The following is a 20,353-nucleotide window of genomic DNA, read 5'->3' as shown; positions in this document are numbered from 1 at the left end:
CACAATCTTCCACTTTCCTAACTGGTGCCTTAACCACTAGTGACTAGACCAAAGGTGTCAAACTCACGTCATCACAACGCCGTCACATGATGTACTGTGACTTTTCCCCTTCGCTAAACTAAGTGTGGGTGTGGCCAGAGCATGACGCATTCAGTCTGTGTGCTGCAAGTTTGACAGCCCTGCACTAGACAAAACTCCATCTGAAAGTGATTCTGAAAGTAAAACAATATGAATACATTTAAAGCTGTTAGGTTAAATTATGAGGTTGCATGTGGAAGAAGAGCTCGCATCTCATTTTTAGGACTGTCATCGCACTTTCTCATTGTTCTTTTTGTTTAGATCAGAGCAAATCAGAACTAGCATTTTCTCATAATCATGAAAATTGTGTTTGAAATCCACAAAGGTACAGAAAAAAAGCATTCAATATAGACTTTACTCAACTTTGTTTAGTTAAATGCATGTATCTCATAACCTATGTAAATTTCAACTGAGTCTTTAAATACTGTACTACACCTAAATGAAGCTGATTCTACATGTCTAAAGGATGCTTTAAATTTTATTACTCTCATTTTAAAAAAGAGGGAATTCTGAAAAGTTATTGAACAAGAAAATTTCAGAAATCAAAGACCTGCAGCAATATAATATTTAACACTAATCTTATATTTAATCCCTAGCAATTTAACCCGCTGAAGGAAATCCCTTTCCTCCAAGTTGCAAACAACCACAATTCTTTAGATTTGACATCAGCAGGCTGCATAAAGTATTGCTTTTGGTCAGGGTTTCCTGCCAGGCAGAGCAACAAACGTGTCTGTGCTCTGCATTCACAAGCAGACACAAACAGGATAAATGATTTTCTTGCAGATCGAAAGGAAGCTATACATGCAGGCATGTTACTTAAATACAGTCACCTGTATTTACCTCTGGGTGTTAAAATTTCATTGTGTGCTCTAATAGTGAACTGATTTTTCAGGCTTGTCATATTATGTTGGCCTAGTAGATACTCCCATTCTAACTTCAAATTCTAAATTCTAATTCTAAATGATCGCACATTTCTCTGTCATTCAATTTTCAGTAAAAATCAAGACATTACACACTACTTTATAATCTATGAACTCTATAGCCATGTAATAAAGGTCACTCTGCACACAACAATCAATGGTAGGCCACCAAATACATTCAGCAATTGTTTAAAATTTGTATTTGAATTTCAAACTGAGTTCTGCAATGAAATTTTACTGTTAAACAAAGATTGTTTCAGCCAGCCATCAAGCCATGCCAGCTCCAGCATATGCCATTCAATTCTTTCTTCTTCCAGGCCCACCAATTAATAAGCTTACTTCTCACAGGACTGGTTTTCTTTTCTTTGCTCCTACCATTTCTTTCTCCTGATACTTCTTTTACTCACAAACTTGGGATTCAGCGGGGTTTGTTCATTCTTAACTCGAATAATTAAAAAATGGAAACCTACAAAATAGGTTACACTGGGATCAGCATATACCCTTCCCTCATTGTGTTTATGAATGCACACTTCTGGTTCTCTCCTGTCTCCTGCATTGTGGGCATCTAAAATCAAAAGGGACCTGCATAAAATATATAGTGAAGAGACTGCTTTTGCTCAATTCATTAAAAATAGTGAGACGAGAGACGGAGAAAATTAAAAAGAAAGCTTCAGAGAAAGGAACAAATGGTTTCAACAGGGGAGGGGGGGGATGTATGTTAAGTAGGCTTTTGAGGGACCCGATTCAATTGCCCAAGCCAATACAAGTGTGTACACAAGAGTGGAGGGGATTGCGGGACAAGGCATAAGTCTAAGCAGCCACGGTAGATGCACAAGTGAGTGGAAACAGAGAGAACAGCGTTATGCGAATGCACAACCCATCCGTGCCCCTACCCATTGAGAGAGCTGGTCTGCAGCTGACCGTCAGCGTTCATCGCGTCTTATCCACGTCGGGAACAAATTATGGTCCCGCCGGCGTCCGCCTCCCAACAAAGAAATCCGCCTTCCAGCTTGGCGCCAAAACTGGAGTCAGAATTGGCGGGAAAGGAAGGCGGAGTTCAACTGGAAAGCCCCGCCTCCTTTGGATACTCAAACTGCAAACATACTGGAGGCATGCCTTGAGCGTCCTCGGGGACTACATTTTCCAGAATGCATTGCTCCGCCGACCTTGTCCGGCCAGCTCAGCAGGAAAGTTGCCGCGCGATGAAAGTTTGTGCGGTGCCGGCGGGAAGGCGATTTGAGATTTTTATCCACTAAAATCTAATTTAATGGAGGAGTACAATGGAGTCATATGTCATTTCAGTAGCTTTTACATCTTGTTCTCCAATGAATATTCTTGATTTAACCTCAGTCAGACTCTACCACATAATTCCTCCTGGTTTTAGCTAACATTATAGTGTCTGGAAATTGTAGGGATTGTCATCTGACTTCCCTAATTTTTAAGGCTGCATTGAGTAGAGAAACAGCTTGGTCCTTTATTTGAGGATTTTGTGCTCTTGTGGGCCATATAAGTTATTTGCAAGCATATTGCACTCGATTGTACCCTATTCCCCTCCTGGCTATTCCTTAGTAGAAGTATGCAACAGAAAAAGAGAATCACTTTATCACATGGTGACAGAATTGGGCTAAAACTCTAGTTGCTTAGGCAAGGGGAAAAATTGGTTGACCCTATTGTTTAGAAACCGACAGTGAAGTCTTAGGTATAGTTGGGCTACCATATTTGAGCAGCAAATATAAAGTTTTTGGGTATCATCTAGTGGCATAAATTTTTACAGAGTAGATTGTATGACTGTCAATATTTGGGAAATGGAGAAAGACTTTTCTCCACTATTGATTTATAGTGCTATCCACCATTTCTGCAATCAGTGAAATACTGCAGTTTTAAAGTTGGTGATCTGTTTTTGTACTTCATCCGCTCTGTGACTTCTGTTACATCTTTGGTGCTGAAATGTGTTACACTGCCTTCACTATTCAGTGTGTCAATGTTACACTTTTTGAAGTTATCTTTTTCCAGATGTTTCTGCACAAATCAATGAGTTGTAAGAAGAATGGGTCTCCTGTGTTTTTCTGATATCATTTCTGATTTGAACAGACCAGTTTTATATCGATTTACCTTTAACTTTGCAGGAAACTCTAATTGAGAGGGCAAATGCTAGAAGAGAAATGCCAGCAAATGCTGTGCGTACTGTAGCTGGGCTTCAGAAATCTGGATGATGATTTGATAGTAGAAAATATGATGAAACCTTTTGCACCCACGTAGTGATCTTCTGGATTTTGCAACCTAAATATAGTACCCCTAGCAAATACTGATTATGAACAGAAGGAAGAAGTCTTGGCTACACTTGAGATGTCCACATCTGTGGCAACATTCAGAAGCAGGACCTAACTGTTTCAAAAAGATAATGCAAGATAAAATAGATTATGCATCCCCATTTACTGTAATGGGACCCTCTTGATTTAATCAAGAGAAAATGCTTATTCTGCATTATCTACCATTCAGAATGTTGACAAAAAACTGAATAGCAGCACCTGAGATCACATTGCTAACATCCAGTGAATAATGAAAAAGGCAAAGGAACTCTAAAATATATTTATTTTGATTTATTGATAATCCAAATGCTTTTGATTACGTAGATCACAAGAAAGTGTGGGATGTCCTTAACAATATAGGTGCAGCAGGCTATTTCACCTATTTATCTGGTTATAGTTAAAATAGAATATGTAACAATTCAGATTATTTAACTTAGGTCTATCATATATTGTGAGAAATGGTAGATTAGAAAAAATAGGATTTGGAATTAAAATATCTAAAATAAATATCAACTGTGGATAATACACTTTGATGACTAGATGCAAGGAAGACTAGGAATATCTTTCAGAAAGTGCAGGTCAAAATTGGGGAGAGGGAAGCTATAAGAATCTTTAACTTTAGAAAGGTACTGTCTGCTTTTATTTCTTGTCTATTTGCATTAAGCAGGCATTGCTTGTCAATAGAAGAAATAAAGGCAGACACATTCCAGAGTCAAAAATTTACAAATAGACTGTAGATGTGAAATAAACAAACATTACTTGGGAGGAAGACTGCAACAGATGTAGACAATATTAAAGTGTTATTATAGATTATAACAAAGATTATTATAGTCAAGGTTTTCTCCATTATAACATGTAGCTTTGAAAGCTGAATGAAGAAAAAATGTGCTTTTGAAAAAGTGAAAGCTGAAAAAATATGGAGAATACCTCTAGCTGCAAGAACAATTTTATTCTGTACTAGATAAAGAAAAGAGAAAGCTCACTGGAGGTGCTAATAATGAAGCTAAAGCTCAGCTATTTTGGACACATAATGTGAAGGCAATCAAAGAAGAGGCTGACAGAAGACAAGATGGCTAGATATTATGACTGATTACACAAGTATCAGCGTACAAGGACCAAAGACCATCCTGGTGAAATGACCAACTGAACAACAACTGAACAACAGATAAGATTAGCACTGGATAATCATAGAAAAGTACTAGGATTGCAGAAACATAATGCTGCTGATTTAAATTATGAGTACAGCTGGCCAGATTAGGGAGTACAGATCTGGCTGAATAGGATACACAGGACTCTTGTTCAAAAGAACAGCTGAGTGACTCAAGATGAGCATCAAGGGAACTGTTTTTCCCCATAAAAACACCAACATCTAAGACAGTGACCAGTATGCCTAATGGCAAACAACCCGTGATGGGGGGGTTACTAGATTTTACAACAAACTACTCTTATATGAGTCCATTTGCTGTTAGGTTCATATAATATAAGAACCAGGCATTTGAAACATAATAAAGACAGGGTGCCTCTTTTTTGCACCTATTACCGTCTAAAATGAGTCATTATTTGTTTTAAATCAATTTGGCATAACCCACTGTGTAATGTTATGTATTGTATACTTATCTAATGCAAGTAGTAATTCATCTGCAATGATGTGGTTTTGTTGTATATTAACATGATATTTTTCATACATGAGCAGGTTTTGGTACAGTGTATACATCTACTGCCATAATTACAAATTCCAGAAGACATTGAGTGAATACAATTATATGTAACAATGGAATATGTTGATGACCTTGGGGGCAAGAAAAAGAGACGCTGTCTAGGAAACAGACAAGAGAAGAGGGAGCCCCCAAGGGCTTCTTAATGATTGAGAAATAAATTTAGGGAGGACTTGTCCTAATTCATCCGATGTTTAAAAGTGAGGGCAGGAAGTTTGTACCTTCAGAGTTGTAGGAGTCTGTTAATGCAGCCTTACAATAAAATAGATTTAGCTGATCTAGTTGTGTTTACTATTTGATATACCCAGAGTGCTGATAATAACTTTATTAAATATGATTACTTGAAGTAGAATGTGTGAGCTGACTGCCTGAGAAACATTTTCTTTTAAGAAATGCATCTTAAGAATTGTTAAGGCAATACCTGTAGAGATGAATTTTTGCTAAACAATCATAAATGCAAGCTATCTCTGCTTCATCTTCAAAAGATATATAAATCTATTATCAATTGAGCCACTACGCTAGATAAGGAAATATGTAATAGTACTTCTCAAAATGGCTGTAGCCATTCATTGCTAGTTTTCCTTCGTCCCTGAAGGCATACATTTTTATAAGTCTGGGAATGTACAATCCGGGTTGCATCCTTAGGAACATGACATCCAAAAGCTCCATGTAGCATTCCTGTAGCCTTGTGAGAACTCAGTCCCATGCTGCCTGGCTGAGGTGACAGAGCAACCCCATTCTGACAGCAATCTCATTCTGCCTGTGTCAAGGAGATTAAAAATGGGATGAAGGCCTCACTCCATGATAAATTGGAAGCTTGCCCACTCACTACTATCAAAGAGAAGCTCATTCTTTATTTTTAAAAAAATCATACAAATCCATTTATCATTTTAAGGGGTCACAGTATCACTGTTTAAGAACCCCTGCCATAACCTTTACAGAGTGAGAAAAGGAGGATGTTAATCTCTAACTGGGACTGTGACAACGTTACTAAAACATGCCTCTTTAAAGCCACCTTTATACTAAGGCTGTGTTTTGAAGTATAGGTGAAGGCAACATAAATCTCAGATAATTTCTTTGCCCTTCTCTTTCCTTTTTTTTTTAAAAAGCTCTTTCACTGTTTGATTTATTCTTTGCTCTAGAAATAAAAGGTACTTGAAAGGAAAAGAAATACTTCATATCTGTGCAGTGGTGATTTCTATATGTGTAAAAAGTTTGTGCAGCAGCCATTTGCAAAGAAAGTTGCTTTATGTGAAGAGGATAAAGATCTAATCTTAGTTATAATGTGCAATAAAGTCAGTTTCATCGCTTAGCAGCCATATTGGTAGGCCTTCTCTAGAATTATCTCTACTAACCTGGACCTTCAACTCTTCCAATAGCAATACCTCTTGCCATGTAGCCAAGTCTATTTGCCTTGCTGCTGGTCATGTTTCTTCTACTTTTTCTAGCATTATAGGTTTTTTAAGAGGGCTTTTCATAATGTGTGAAAAATATTATAAACATTTGCACCTCAAGTGAGAACTCTGGATTGATTTGTTCTGTGATCTAGTTTGTTGCTTTTCTTGGCTATTCATGATATCCTCAGGAGTTTTCTCCAACGCCCAAGTTCAAAAGCATCAATATTCTTTCTATCTTGCTTCTTCAAAGTCCAACTTCTACTTCTAATGTGCCACAGGGAAAAAAACCCCATTTCCTGTGTGATTCTGATCTTTAAAGATATAAACAAGCCACAGCATTTGAATTTCTTTTAACAAAATGTCCATTGCTACACTATTATTAATCTGCAGTTTATTTTTTGATTGTGGGTTCTTTTACTGTAGAGTGTAGATGGCAGATTCTAAAAAGCAGAAGCTGTCTAGCAGTTCAATATTATCAGTCGTTTGAGGTTGCCCAGAGGAGGAAACAGACTCCAAAAGTATACTATAACTATACTTCATTGAGTTATACCATAGTAATAGAACCTTGCAAGTCTGATTACATTTTCCTTCCCCATTTCCTGCTACAGGGAGTCAGATGGAACCAATCTAAGTATTTTTCCAATACTTCTTGTTTCTAAGGCTTAAGGCCTGCTTCTACACATTGTGTTTTTGCAATTTTCTTGAATGGTTTCATCATCTACATTACTTTCTATGATACCTTCAAGTGTCACTTCTGAGGCTGGATTGGTGGATCCATTGCTTGTAGTTTCCTCTTCTTTATATGTAATCTCAGTTCCATATTTTTAATGTGTCCCTTGGCTTTCATTAGTAGAGCTGCTGGATTACTTTCATTTTCAGCTACCCGGGTAGTGTCATTCGCCTAGTACAGGTTATTGATGTTTCTTCCTCCTTTTAAAACCATGTGCATATTCTTCCAATCTAGACTTCCTCTGTATATATTCAGCATATAGTTGAATGAGTAAGGGGAGAGTATAACTTTAATACAAATACAGTTTAATAAAGAGACATTGCAAGCAATAGTTCATTGCATTTTTTTCGTATATATTACCCATTGTCCCAAAAATTAAATATTTCCATTTTATCTATAAAAATATGTACATCTCAGTTTTTTTTATTCCAGAACCTTTAAGGTAATTCACAATCATAAATAGAAATACATTAGCCTACCCAAAAAGGGGTCATAATTAAAACTGTGTTCTGTTGAATTGCTTATTTTTATAACAAGTGATTATGGAGAATCTGGAAATTATTGGTGTTTCTTCCCAACCTGTTTGAGACTTCACAATCATTAATTTCATGCTAACAGAGATTAAGTCTTAATTGTTCAACTTAGAAAAGATGATTATCTAGTGATTAGCTTTCAAGAACAAGAAGTCACTTTCTGTATAACATTTATGTACCATAATAGAGAGGTAGATGCTCTTATTAAGTACATTGATTGTGGATATTCTGGTAAGTTTACTATTGAATGCAAAAGTGATTATGCTGCTGCTGATAATGATACAAAAGAGATTCTGATTTTAAACAAATATTTTTTTAAAAAATAACATGTGAAGACAAGTAAAGTAAGGACGTTTTGGTATGCACTGGATGACATAAAATTCATATGAGGAAAGCATGTTCAATTAAGGGCCCATCCACATACTGTTTCCTCTTTTTCTAGAGGGAAGATGTTCCATTCACCATCCATGTCCGCTAATCACATTTATCTCATTTTCCACAGATGAGTTAGCACAAGTCATTTTCCATGTGGACAATCCAGGCTTTAGATGACGTAGTCAGGATTGGCAATCAGTTTGGATCCTATTGATCCAGATATTTTGGGATGAGATCTCCTCTTCGCTCCACTCATTAGGCTCTGCTTCAGTTCTGTAGCACTGTTTGGATTGTGAGGGAATCCTGGATTTCATAGCCACTTTCTTTGCAGTTTACTTTTTCGTTCCTAATAGCAATAGCAGTTAGACTTATATACCGCTTCATAGGGCTTTCAGCACTCTCTAAGCGGTTTACAGAGTCAGCATATTGCCCCCAACAACAATCCAGGTCCTCATTTTACCCACCTCGGAAGGATGGAAGGCTGAGTCAACCCTGAGCCGGTGAGATTTGAACAGCCAAACTGCAGAACTGCAGTCAGCTGAAGTAGCCTGCAGTGCTGCATTTAACCACTGCGCCACCTCGGCTCCTAATGAATAGATTGAAGGTGCAACCCAAACCGCTCAACCTAAGGATACTACAAAGATACAATTTCTTGTCTTGAATGCTCATTCCATTTGTGGCCTACTGAGAAGTGGTCCAGAGAAGCTTTCTGTGCACATTGGGTTAGAACATGGGCAAGCTCTTTCTATTATTATCATTACTCTGGCTACAAGGCAAGCAGACCCAATGTTGGCTGCCACCCCATTCAGTATTAGCTGCCATAAACTGTAGAGGGGCTGGATGGGACTGGGGAGGCTTCACTGTATCTCTCTGAGATGGACTTCAAGGACAACCGGCTAGGAATGGAATGCAGATGCACACCAAACATACACCTGAAGTGAAAAAAATCAAAAGGTAGCCTATAACAATTCAGTACATAGCAGCACTGATTTAGCCCCTTTCCGGGTTGCTACCAGCCGAGAAATTACAGCCATGTCAGAACTCCCACACGAATTGCCTCAATGCCTCTCACTAGCAAAATGGCTAAAACAACTGCAAACTATATAGCCTGTAGTATGCAAAGCATTGGATAAAGCTAGGGAGACATATAACAAATATGCTGATAAAAAGAGATATCCATAGAAAAAATAATAAATCGGGGAGGAAGTGTACTTGTCCACTAAGTACATGCAATCTAAATAACCTTAGAAAAAACCAGGAGTAAAATGTATAGGTCCTTTACTCATTGTGACAATTGTCAACCCAGTGCAGTCGAACTAGAATTACGAAAAATCTTAAAGAAAATAATCCTGTCTTCCATTGTAGTGTGCTGAAGCCAGCAAATCCTTGCTGTTAGAGCTGCTAGCAGAAGCCCGTCTTCCTCCTGATCTCATTGAAGGTGGACAACACTTTGAAGTAAAAAAAAATCTTAGACTCACATCTCCACAGAGGCAAATACCTAATTTCATGGAAACATTTTCCCTCATCTGAAGCTGAATGGGTGGCCACCCGGCATGTACAAGCGCTGAAACTCTTGCATAAATTTCATGACCAAAATCCAGACAAACCACACTCAATAATTAACATTTTTAACTTTTCCATGATACCCCACTTCAGCAGCCAATTTATTTGCTCTATTTTGAAAGGTGAGCCAAATGATCCTCAATAATACACAGCAGAATCCCTTCCCATTTCATATTTATCAGATGACCACTAGATGCTAACTAACAGTGAGAGAGAAAAAAGCTTCTTTGAAATTCTTTTCCAGCAGTTGTAACCAATAAATCAATTCCATCTTGGAAAAAAATTATGTGGATGTACCCAAGAGCATGCCACAATTTAGTATGTTCCCAGAGAACAAAATCTGAAGAGCACTTAAGTAGCAGCTGCATCTCACCAGCAGAAATCAGCGAGACTCCATATTATAGTCAAGGGAGACAAATTCTCTGCTACCACTTAGTTGGTAAGTTGCATGGTTACATACTGAGAGCAGAGCAGGATCCAATCTGGAAGTACAGTCAGAATGTGCAACGGATCCTCCAAGATTTAGAACTATAAGCTCTCCCAGTTCTGGAAAGAAAGCTTGGTTATCAAATAACTTCATACACGGATAGTGGAATAATCATGGTTAAAGTCTGACATACTTGAAGACTTTCATGCTAGGAAAGGTTGCTTTACATCAGGTAGAATGATTAGACAGCTACACTAATTTTATCATCTCAGTTGTGTATGAAAATCAAGAAGGTGCATTCTTTATATGGATCAATATTACCTAATTCCAGATCCTTTTGTAAGCATTTCTTTCTCAGATCTTATAAGATGAATTTTTGCTCAAATCTTCCATCCTAGAACAGGGAATGCAAAACAAATAATACAAAACAAAGGATTCATGCCAGACTGACTTTTCCCTCAGCAGAATGTCTAAATAAGTACTTTATTCCTATTCATTGAATGCCCCATTAATTTAGCTGCCACATAAGAATATTTTCCTTCCTATGAAGGACTCAAGAGTAGGGAGTTGCCACTGTTATCTTTCAGTGATGATGTACAGTCATTGGGATGAGCTATAATGACTGCAGGAGGAATAAGAGTTCCCATATCTCTCAGTTATAGTCTTTCTATCTATTCCATGATCTGCTTTTTATTCATCCCTGATCTTCTGAGCTTTGCAGTACGGCTCATAAGTACATGAGTGAACAGAAAGGATGAACAGTTTTTCAAATCAATCTAATAAACTGAAGCAACTCAAAATGAGTCTCTTTTAAGCAACAGGATATCGTATGGCATCCTGCGGTACCTTTTTGTGGTGCAATTTAATGGCTCAATAATAGGTTGAAAAAATAATTTGAAGTGCTTGTTTCTGGCAATCTTTCCTCTCTGGTATCTCTCCCATTTTGGGGGCAAGGGAGATGCCTGATTCTTCTTGCTAATAGGAGAAAGAATGAGCCTTCAAACAAAAGTCATCTTGGGCACAGACAATTTTGGTTTGCAAATCTTATTCAGCTTTGTAGCACACCAGGTGTTTTCAAGATCAAGTCACTAAGTCTGAGATGAAAAAGGATAGCCAATATTTGCTACCATAAGTCAGAGGAAGAGCTACAGAAACATGATCAGTCAATAAAATTTTTAGCATCACAAAAAAAAATGTACATACAGCATTGGAAATTACATGCTAATTTACAGGGACAGAGAGAAGACAAAATACAGTAGATGAAATGCTGCCTTTGGAGAATTTCTTCTACTTGTGAAAGAATAATTCTAAAGAATGAGGGGTATTACATCCTAATATATTCCTAATTTCAAAAATGCAGATATTATTAAAACAACTGGGTGCAACTTCAATTATATCACTGTTTCTACCATTTAGACTTTCTTAACCATAGCCTGCAGACATTCCTGATGTATATGTTGACATAGAAGGTTTGAGGTTTTGAGGTTTTATTCAACTTGTATGCCACCCTATTCCCGAAGGGACTCAGGGCAGCTAACAAAACCGGAAGGGAAGGGAACAATACAAAAGGAAGAACAAAGACAGACAACAATACAGAACCAGGTTAAAAGGTCTCAACAAACACACCAATTCGAGTGGGAATGGGACTCAGCAGCCCCAGGCCTGCCGGAACAGCCAGGTCTTAATGGCTTTACGGAAAGCCTGAAGGGTAGAAGGGTCTGAATCTCCACAGGGAGATCGTTCCAGAGGGCCGGAGCAGCCACAGAGAAGGCCCTCCTCCGGGTGGTCGACAATCGGCATTGGCCGGCAGATGGAATTCGGAGGAGGCCTAGCCTGTGGGATCTAATAGGTCTTTGGGAGGTAATTGGCAGGAGGCGGTCTCTCAAGTACCCAATACCATGTAGGGCTTTATAAGTGATGACTAGCACCTTGAAGCGTATCCGGAGACCAATAGGCAGCCAGTGCAGCTCGCGGAGGATAGGTGTAACGTGCACCCACAATCGCTTGTGCGGCTGCATTCTGGACAAGCTGAAGTCTCCGAATGCTCTTCAAGGGCTGCCCCATGTAGAGTGCATTGCAGTAGTCCAGTCTTGAGGTCACAAGGGCGTGAGTGACTGTTGTGAGAGCTTCCCGGTTCAGGTAGCGATGTAATTGGTGCACCAGGCGGACCTGGGCAAATGCCCCCCTGGTCACAGCCGACAAATGATGATCTAAAGTCAGCTGTGGATCCAGGAGGACCCCCAAATTGCGGACCCTGTCTGAGGGGCGTATAATTTCACCCCCCAGCCTGAGAGTTGGAATACATGGCAAATTATTGGGAGGAAAAAACACAAGCCACTCGGTCTTGTCAGGATTGAGAGCAAGTTTGTTTACCCCCATCCAGGCACTGACACATCACGTCAACCGCTTCACTGAGTTGGCACGGGGCGGACAGATACAACTGTGTATCGTCCGCGTACTGGTGAATGTATCCCTGGTTTGAAAGTTATATATATATATACATACACATATATATGTATGTTTTTTTATCTGTGCTGATAAATAAATAAAGGGAGACTAGTATAGATCTATTTCAAGCTATTTAGCTCTCATCAGCTAGCCATACCCTTACTGGGATTTGAACCTGGGCTATATTACATACTAGGCAGACTTCTTAGCCATTAGGCCACAGGTTCTTATCCGTTATCAGCGAAGCCAGGGTGAAAGGTATGTATTAGATTTTTACAACCCCTGGTAAGCCCCAACACAACATCAAGACAGCATTCTGCACAGACCGGAAAATATCCACCATCCTAAGAAACTCCAAAGACAAAATTGAATTAGAAAATCAAGGAGTATATGAAATCCCATGCACTACTTGCCCCACCACATACATCGGACAAACCAACAGAAGAATAAGTGCACGCATTGAAGAACACAAAAATGCAATCAAAAAAGAGGAACCAACCTCTTCCCTGGTCCAACACCTCAAAGCCACAGGACATAAAATTGATTTCAATAAGACAAGCACTATCGCCAAGGCCGAACACTTCAACAACCGTATAATCAGAGAAGCAATCGAAATAGAAAAACGCCCACACAGCATGAACAGGCGGGATGATACCTCCCGCCTGCCAGCCCTTTGGAAGCCTGCCCTTATTAACAAACGAATCCCAAACATGATGAATGAGACCAGGCCCACACCCACAATAGCCACACAGAATATCACCAAAAAACATCCACAAAGAAAACAGACAAAAACACAAACTGATGAGGAGGCACGACCCAGAACCAGAAGCCAGACTGCAAAAGCACAATCAGCCTCTTTAAAACCCCTCCTACCCTCACATGAAACACAACCCCCCAAACAATCAGAACAGAACACACCTCCACCAAATAAGGACACACCTCCACCTAATCAAGACACAGCCAAGCCCCCACCCAATCAGTTTAATCCCCTACTGGCAGTTAAAATTAATCCCCTAGTGGCAGTTAAAATTTAATCCCCTACTGGCAGTTAAAAGGAACAAACAGCCGAGATCTCACACTACTCCTGGAAACACCAAACCTGAAGTAGTCTGAAGCAGCCTGAAGATGACGAATGAGACTTCGTCGAAACGTCGCCAAGACATCTCCAATAATAGGTTGAGATATTCTTAATATGAATCTATTGAGTATAAGTATTTTATGCACCACGCATAAACAGCCAGAACTTCTATTGACTCATTGTGGTTGCTATCTTTTTGATCCATGGAGATTCTCAATCATCCAGGTCATGGTTATCCCAAAGGTGCTTTTCAAAAGACGACTGGTCTTTCTTGTTTTTTTCCTTGAAAACATTTCACTTCTCATCCAGGAAGCTTCCTCAGTTTGGACTGAATGGTGGGGAACGCAAGGATTCTTTACAGTCACCTGGTTGTTAGCTCTCTGAGAGTCATTGAGGTCATTTGGGGATTTATCTGTATCCTCAGGGTCACCGGAATCAGAGTGCAAATGGGTGGGGAACACAGGGATGGACCAACTTTTTGATATCTAGAATCTTTGATATCTAGAAGCATGACTAAAGGCTGCAGTTGGAATGATTATGCATTTTATGCATTTTATGAATATATTTACTTAGAATTTGGAGTTGTTTGTATTGTACACATTACCTTAAGCTCTTTTAGACCAAGCTTCATTTGTTTATCAGTCTTTGTCCCATCATGGCAAGAAATTATTGCCATTAATTATTGGTACTATAATTCAGAATAACTACAATATGTGCTTATGGTCTCAGATTATCCACTTGTGATGTATAGAAAAGTAGAGTGGATTTGGAACAAATTATGAAAAAAAACTAGCTTCCATTCATCCAGGGCTTAAGAATCTATTGAGCCACAAATAAAGAAATTATATTAGGAAATTGATGTCTAGGTACCTTTTACACTTGACTAGAGAAAGATATGAGTAGCATCAAATGCATGGTGCCTGGGAAATTCTGGGAGCTGGAATCCATGTATCTTAAAATTGCCAAGATTAAGAAACACTGCTGTTTTTACAATAAACTTCAATAAACCAGAGAGAGAGGGAGGGAGAGAGGGAGAGAATAGACATATCTTTTGTTTCTTGAAACAACTTCAACTATATGACGGGGGAGGGGGGAAGAGATAGCAAACATATGTGGTATTAATTCATTTTTAGAGGATAAAGCAGACATCAGCTAAAACATTACATTAGGCTTAGGGTATAACAAATTGTTACATGTGGTCTGCTTCCTGGATATACATGAGCTGTATCACTCTTTCAAGAAATGCATTATTATATTTTATAAATAAATATCTTGTTCAATAAATAGTTTGGAATACATCAAGATTTAATTTCCCCCTTTTAAGGTTGCCTTATTTATTATCTTTTGTACGTTAATAATCTAGTTATTCCATCATAAGAGTGCAAGTACATGTATTTCATTTAGGATGAATATACAATGAATAGACTGATATCATTTTAATTATTTATTCCAAAAGCCAACAAAGACTTTTTTTTTCAAAACAGCAGTCATCCTTTAATTTTCCTTTTATAATTTTCATATCATGTAGCATGTTAGAGATTAAAGCAAAAGAAATAGATTGGGTTTGCCTTCCATTTGCCCCAAATCATGTGGCTGTAGCCCCTCCCCATATGAAGGATTTCTATAAATGTCACATCATCTGTGATGTGCATAGTATATATTATTGTGAACCATATATATATATTAGATTTTAAGCCTAATGGCTAAGATGTCTGCCCAGGTTCAAATCCCAGTAAGAGGCAATAGAGCACAGGTTCGATTCCCAACATAGGGTATGGCTAGCTGATGAGAGCTAAATAGCTTGAAATAGATCTATACTAGTCTCCCTTTATTTATTTATCAGCATAAATATAACAAATGTAACAAAAAGGCAACAGTAAAAAATATTGGGTTTCTGTCTGGATGGTCTCTTGTGACGAGCCGAAGACAGAGAGTGGAAGTGTGACCTTCCTCCCATATTTGGGCATACCAGGGGTTGTGACTTTAAATATATATATATATATATAAATTACAGTAATATCAAAAAATTGCACACTTAATGCAATTATTACCGAAAGCTTATGTGCAACAATATATATGTTAGTCTTTAAGATGCAATAGGACTTCTGGGCTGTTTATAATTTTTTCTGTATAGCATAAAATGCTCTCCTGCTACCATTTTATCCTCCAGCTGGGACTGGTAAAATTGCTGTTGGGAAAGGCAGTGCTTTTGGAAGAGTTTGCTTCTTTGTTCTTAAAAGATACTGACACAATTTTTTTCTAAGCAAAACAAAGCTTTCAAATAAAGAACCAGATACAGTATTTTATCCAATACAGCAGCGATGTCAAACTCGGGGGGTTGTGGCAGCATCACCTGATGGTTTGTGACTTTTCCCCCCTTCACTAAATGGGCGTGGGAATGGCCAGCACGAGACACATCTAGCCTGTGGGCTGAGAGTTTGACAGCCCTGCAATACAGTATCTTTTAATAGGAGGTGGCTTTAAAAAGATTGAGGTACATCAACGTAGGATGGACATCATTATATGCAGTGTAAAATTTAAGGGCTGCAATTACAAAATACAATCCAGAACTTGATGTCTTTGGTAAATGATCTCACACATACATGGTTTTTGGATTGCATTTATATGTAATAAACGTCACCCAGACATTGGGCATGCGTAAAGGGTTTTTCCGCCATTTTATTATTCACAATTTCATTATTGATGTTGCTTGGCTGGAAGAAATGTACTCCTACAAATAATCAGGATTATTTTATTTTATTATTTTCTAATAGCCCACCTTTATTATTTTTACAAATAAGTAGTGAATATTCAACACATTCTTCTTCCTATATAACAATATTGTGATGACCCGGGACAAGGCATGGAGGCAACACAGTCAGCTGATTGTGGAAAACTCCCTTTTATTGCCACAAACATTCCCAAGTTTATGGCAAGTCCCGGAGCAAAATGTTCACACACACACACACACACACACACACACACACACACACACACACTTTCAGCAGACTCTGGCTGCAAGTAGTCCAGAAAAACGCTACTAACACAATGGCTTCCAGGCAAGAAATCCAGTGAGGCAAAGGAACAAGGCAATGAGTCCAGGAAGCAAAGGAACAAGACAAGAAATCTAGTGAACTCCAGACATCGGCAACAACACACAAAACTCCATGAATTCAGTGTTTGTTCCTGACAAGCACCCCTCCCCACAGTATCTCCTTAAGTTTCAGTCCCCAGGTGTGCCTCCCGAAGAGGGGCAGGGTGCTCTCCTCCTGAGTCATGGGGTTGGCCTGTGCTGTTCCCACCTCCTCTCTACTCTCTATGCTCAGAGATCAGGAGGGGGCAGTCCTTGCTCATCACCTGAGCTTCGTCGCTCATCTCCTGCCTGCCCTCTCTTCCCCCCCTCTCTCGGTTGTCCTGCCCATGTTCTTCCCTGCTGGCAAGCTGTCCCAAGCTTGAGGAATCTGTGGCTTCCTCATACAGCTCCTCACTATGTTCCTCCGAAGCCGAGGCCACCCCACTTGACCTCTGTTGGCCCTGCTCTGGCTCATCCTCCTCTGCTGGCTCAGGCTCCAACAGGGCCATGACAAATATACTATTGCAAAGCATGAAAAAATTGCTTCTACCCACCAACCTTTGGAGAGATCCATTTCACAAAAAATGAATAACAATGTTTCTTTCCTTGTAGTCTTTACATATTTATTTATAACAGCTAATTTAAAAACAAATGACATTCTAATTCTTAAGATCTATATCAAGATCTGAAAGTAATTTTCTTATGTTCATGGACTCCCATCCTTCTTTACAAAGAATCCTCTTCAGGCATTGGCTCAATGGAATTTAATCTAAAGTACACTTTTATCTATACATCTGTCTTTCTGAGAGCAATTTTGCATTGCAGCCTAAGCTGCTTGTGTTCCATGTTGTTCCCAACCATTTCCTAAGCAAATTTCAGGATTATAATGAATTGGCAACAGGCTGTGCTAGGCATGTCTTAGGCAACTTAGACTAGAATGTACTTCCACCTTTATTTTCAATTATTTGCTAATAGCCTGTTTTAAACTAAAAATAAAAAAGTGACAAAGTTCTCATTCACTGCATTACATGTTCCCTTCACAAACTAATTCTATGAGTTTTCTGTAACTATAAAAAGCCACCTAACGTAGTACGTTGGAAGTATTTTATAGTTAATAAAATAAGAGTCCCAAGGGAGTGGGCGACATACAAATTTTATTAAACTCAAACTCAAACTAATACTGAATAAATGTTTGGTTTTTTTTTCTCAATTTATTAAATCCTTACCTGGGATCTTTAAAAATGGGCCAAGTGTAAGTAAAACTCATATTGTGTGTGTCTGTAGGTGGACATATAACTTTGCCTTATCTAATATTGACCAAGACATTATAGCTGTTATGGAAATGTTCCTGATTAGACGTTATAAACTCCATAAAGTATACCATAACTATAATGCCAAGAAACTATTCTTTGGTAGAAAATATTTTTAGCTGGATTTTGTAAAGTGTTTTTTTTTTATGCTGTACTCTGTAATGTTTAAAGGTCTAAGGTTTAAAATGTAGTAACACAATCAAACAATGAAGAACAGCATTGTGGAAATCTGGATTTATCTAGTGCACTGGAATCAATATCAAGCAGTATTTCTCTCTGAAAGAAATTCAGTCTGACAGAAAGGAGTAGGAGCAATATTAAGAAAGTGAGACCATAACTAAAGAGCTGTACAGAGTGACAAAGTAAAATGTTATCTAGGTACTCTAATACTTTATTACCAGTGTTGCAGGTCACTAAACTTCATAAGCCATATCCAACAATTTTGATAGCAATTTATAAGCTAACAATGGTAACAAGGGAGTAAGGTGCTTTAATGTACTAGCTATTTACAGAGACACTGGGTTCAAACATGGTTTAGGACATAAATGAAATGGGATTGTTTATCTCAGTCTGCTCTCTAGTGGACAGTGATACAAAAACTAAGACAGAAACAGGAATATCTAAATAGAAATAAACCTCATTTTTTTCTATATTATCACTGCACATATGCCTTCCTCTCCTGGTTTAAGTTAAGGAGAAAAACATGCCCTGCTAATTAAACTGATCATATAGTAATATCATCACTTGATAATGATTCTCTGATTGTCAAAACTTACTCAGCAAGTCATCATCAGTAAAATGTCGATTTTCCTAACCCAAAACCGCAGTGGTCTTAAGGGCTATCAATAATAACAAGACAGGAAGTTCAATATATCATTTGAATGGTATTATTGTCACAGTGAACCTTCCTGCAATCTTTTTGTTGAAAAAAAAATAACTGTCCCGATATGAGAAAAAAAGCTGCTGCTTTAAGAGTTGTTTCTTTTAATTAGCTGATATCTTAAATTAGCTGTGCCTTTTTTCTACCACCTGTGCAAGCTTGAAAAAACAAAAAGGAGCTGCTTTAATTTATAGTGGAGAGGTGCTGTGCTTATACTGTATGGGGCCTTAAGCACTTCTTAATCATTTTCTTCAAAGTATGCTTAGTCCTACTAGAAAATTCTGTAGAACAAAGATGTCAAGCACAATTTAAAGAAAATCAAGCAAAATCAAAACTTCCAAGCTGTTACCAGTTTTTTATACTAATGTGAATGATTTATTTTATAATGATGTAAGTGAGCTAGATGCAGATAGATAATGGAAAGCAATAATGAATTTTGTTTGAATATAACATAATATCAGAAACTTTGGAAGAGAGATGCCATTAAAAGTTATATTATGGTTGGAAAGTAAGGGGAAATGTAGAAAACATGACTAAATAAATGACGTTAATTTTTCAGTCAATAGACCCTAGGCTCTAACATTTTTGCAGCAAGCAAACCATCAAGACAGATAAATTAAGTTATTGTGTCACAACTGAACAAACTTTGAACTCATGGGATAAACCTTCTATCAGTCCTGCCCCAACCTGGTCCCTTAAGCAAGAATGACCCTAGACTCCATTCTGTGTGAAAGGTTTACTTTAATAAGGTCAAGTGGATTACAGAACTGAAGTTTGTGTGACAAACTTTCCTAGTTAACTTTCCCCATTCAGTTCCTTCCCCTTGCTGGTCCCTTATTGTCCAATAATATTTGAATAAATTGTTTTGGAACTTCTCTCTTCAACATCAGGCTGGTTGATGAGTGATTTCATTCCATTCCCAGCACCTTGACCTTGCAATGGTGTCTCTGGAAGGTATGATGGGTAATTAGCCTTCGCGATACCCAACTGGCTCTCTTCCCTCATAGTTCATGGCAACTGGAAGCTAACAGCTAGAGCTGCAAGCTCAAGAGTATGATGGTAGTTCTGATACCTTCCTATATTTCACTAAATCCTGCTATAATTCTCTGAATGAGCTTGCTTCCATGCTGTGAATGCTAAAAAATTCTTAGGGCTGCCAATTCTAGCTTCTCCTATTTAAAATACAACTTGAAAAGAAATTGAAATATCCATTTATATTTCAGCCTGTGATATAAACTGTGGCAATTTACCACGAAATATCAGCTTTTGCAGTTTGAGATTTCAAGTAAGGATTCATGGTGAACTAGATGTCTTCAAAGGAATGGAGATGGCATGAATGATGGAGATTAGCAAATTCTGGCTGCCAAAATCTCTCCAGAAAAAGAAGAAATTGTGAGATTGCCCACTTACACTCTGGATAATACTCCTCAGAAATAAACTGTGGGAACTGGGGCTTTTGCAATCACTTTATGAGTTGAGCAGCTAAGAATGAGGGTCACAGTTTTAATATAGGCTAT

General features: G+C 38.3%; 1 protein-coding gene across 2 annotated transcripts in view; it reads right to left on the bottom strand.

The window, feature by feature from the left end:
• Positions 1–20,353, bottom strand: part of DCTD (dCMP deaminase) — a 66,332-nt gene that overhangs the window by 23,286 nt on the left and 22,693 nt on the right. The window contains exon 1 of one of the 2 annotated variants that reach the window (XM_014051940.2): positions 1,892–2,019. The exons of the other annotated variant lie outside the window; for it this stretch is intronic. Coding sequence (XP_013907415.1) covers positions 1,892–1,932 — 41 coding nt within the window. The 5' untranslated portion in view covers positions 1,933–2,019. Of the gene's footprint in view, positions 1–1,891; positions 2,020–20,353 lie in introns of those variants that run through there. 2 annotated transcript variants of the gene reach the window in all.

Source organism: Thamnophis sirtalis, unplaced genomic scaffold (assembly GCF_051295495.1).
Source record: "Thamnophis sirtalis isolate CommonGarterSnake01/CBP01778 unplaced genomic scaffold, rThaSir2_p1.2 scaffold_10, whole genome shotgun sequence".
Lineage (NCBI taxonomy): Eukaryota > Metazoa > Chordata > Lepidosauria > Squamata > Natricidae > Thamnophis > Thamnophis sirtalis.
Note: the sequence above shows the minus strand (reverse complement) of the source record. Positions and strands in the feature narration are given on the sequence as shown.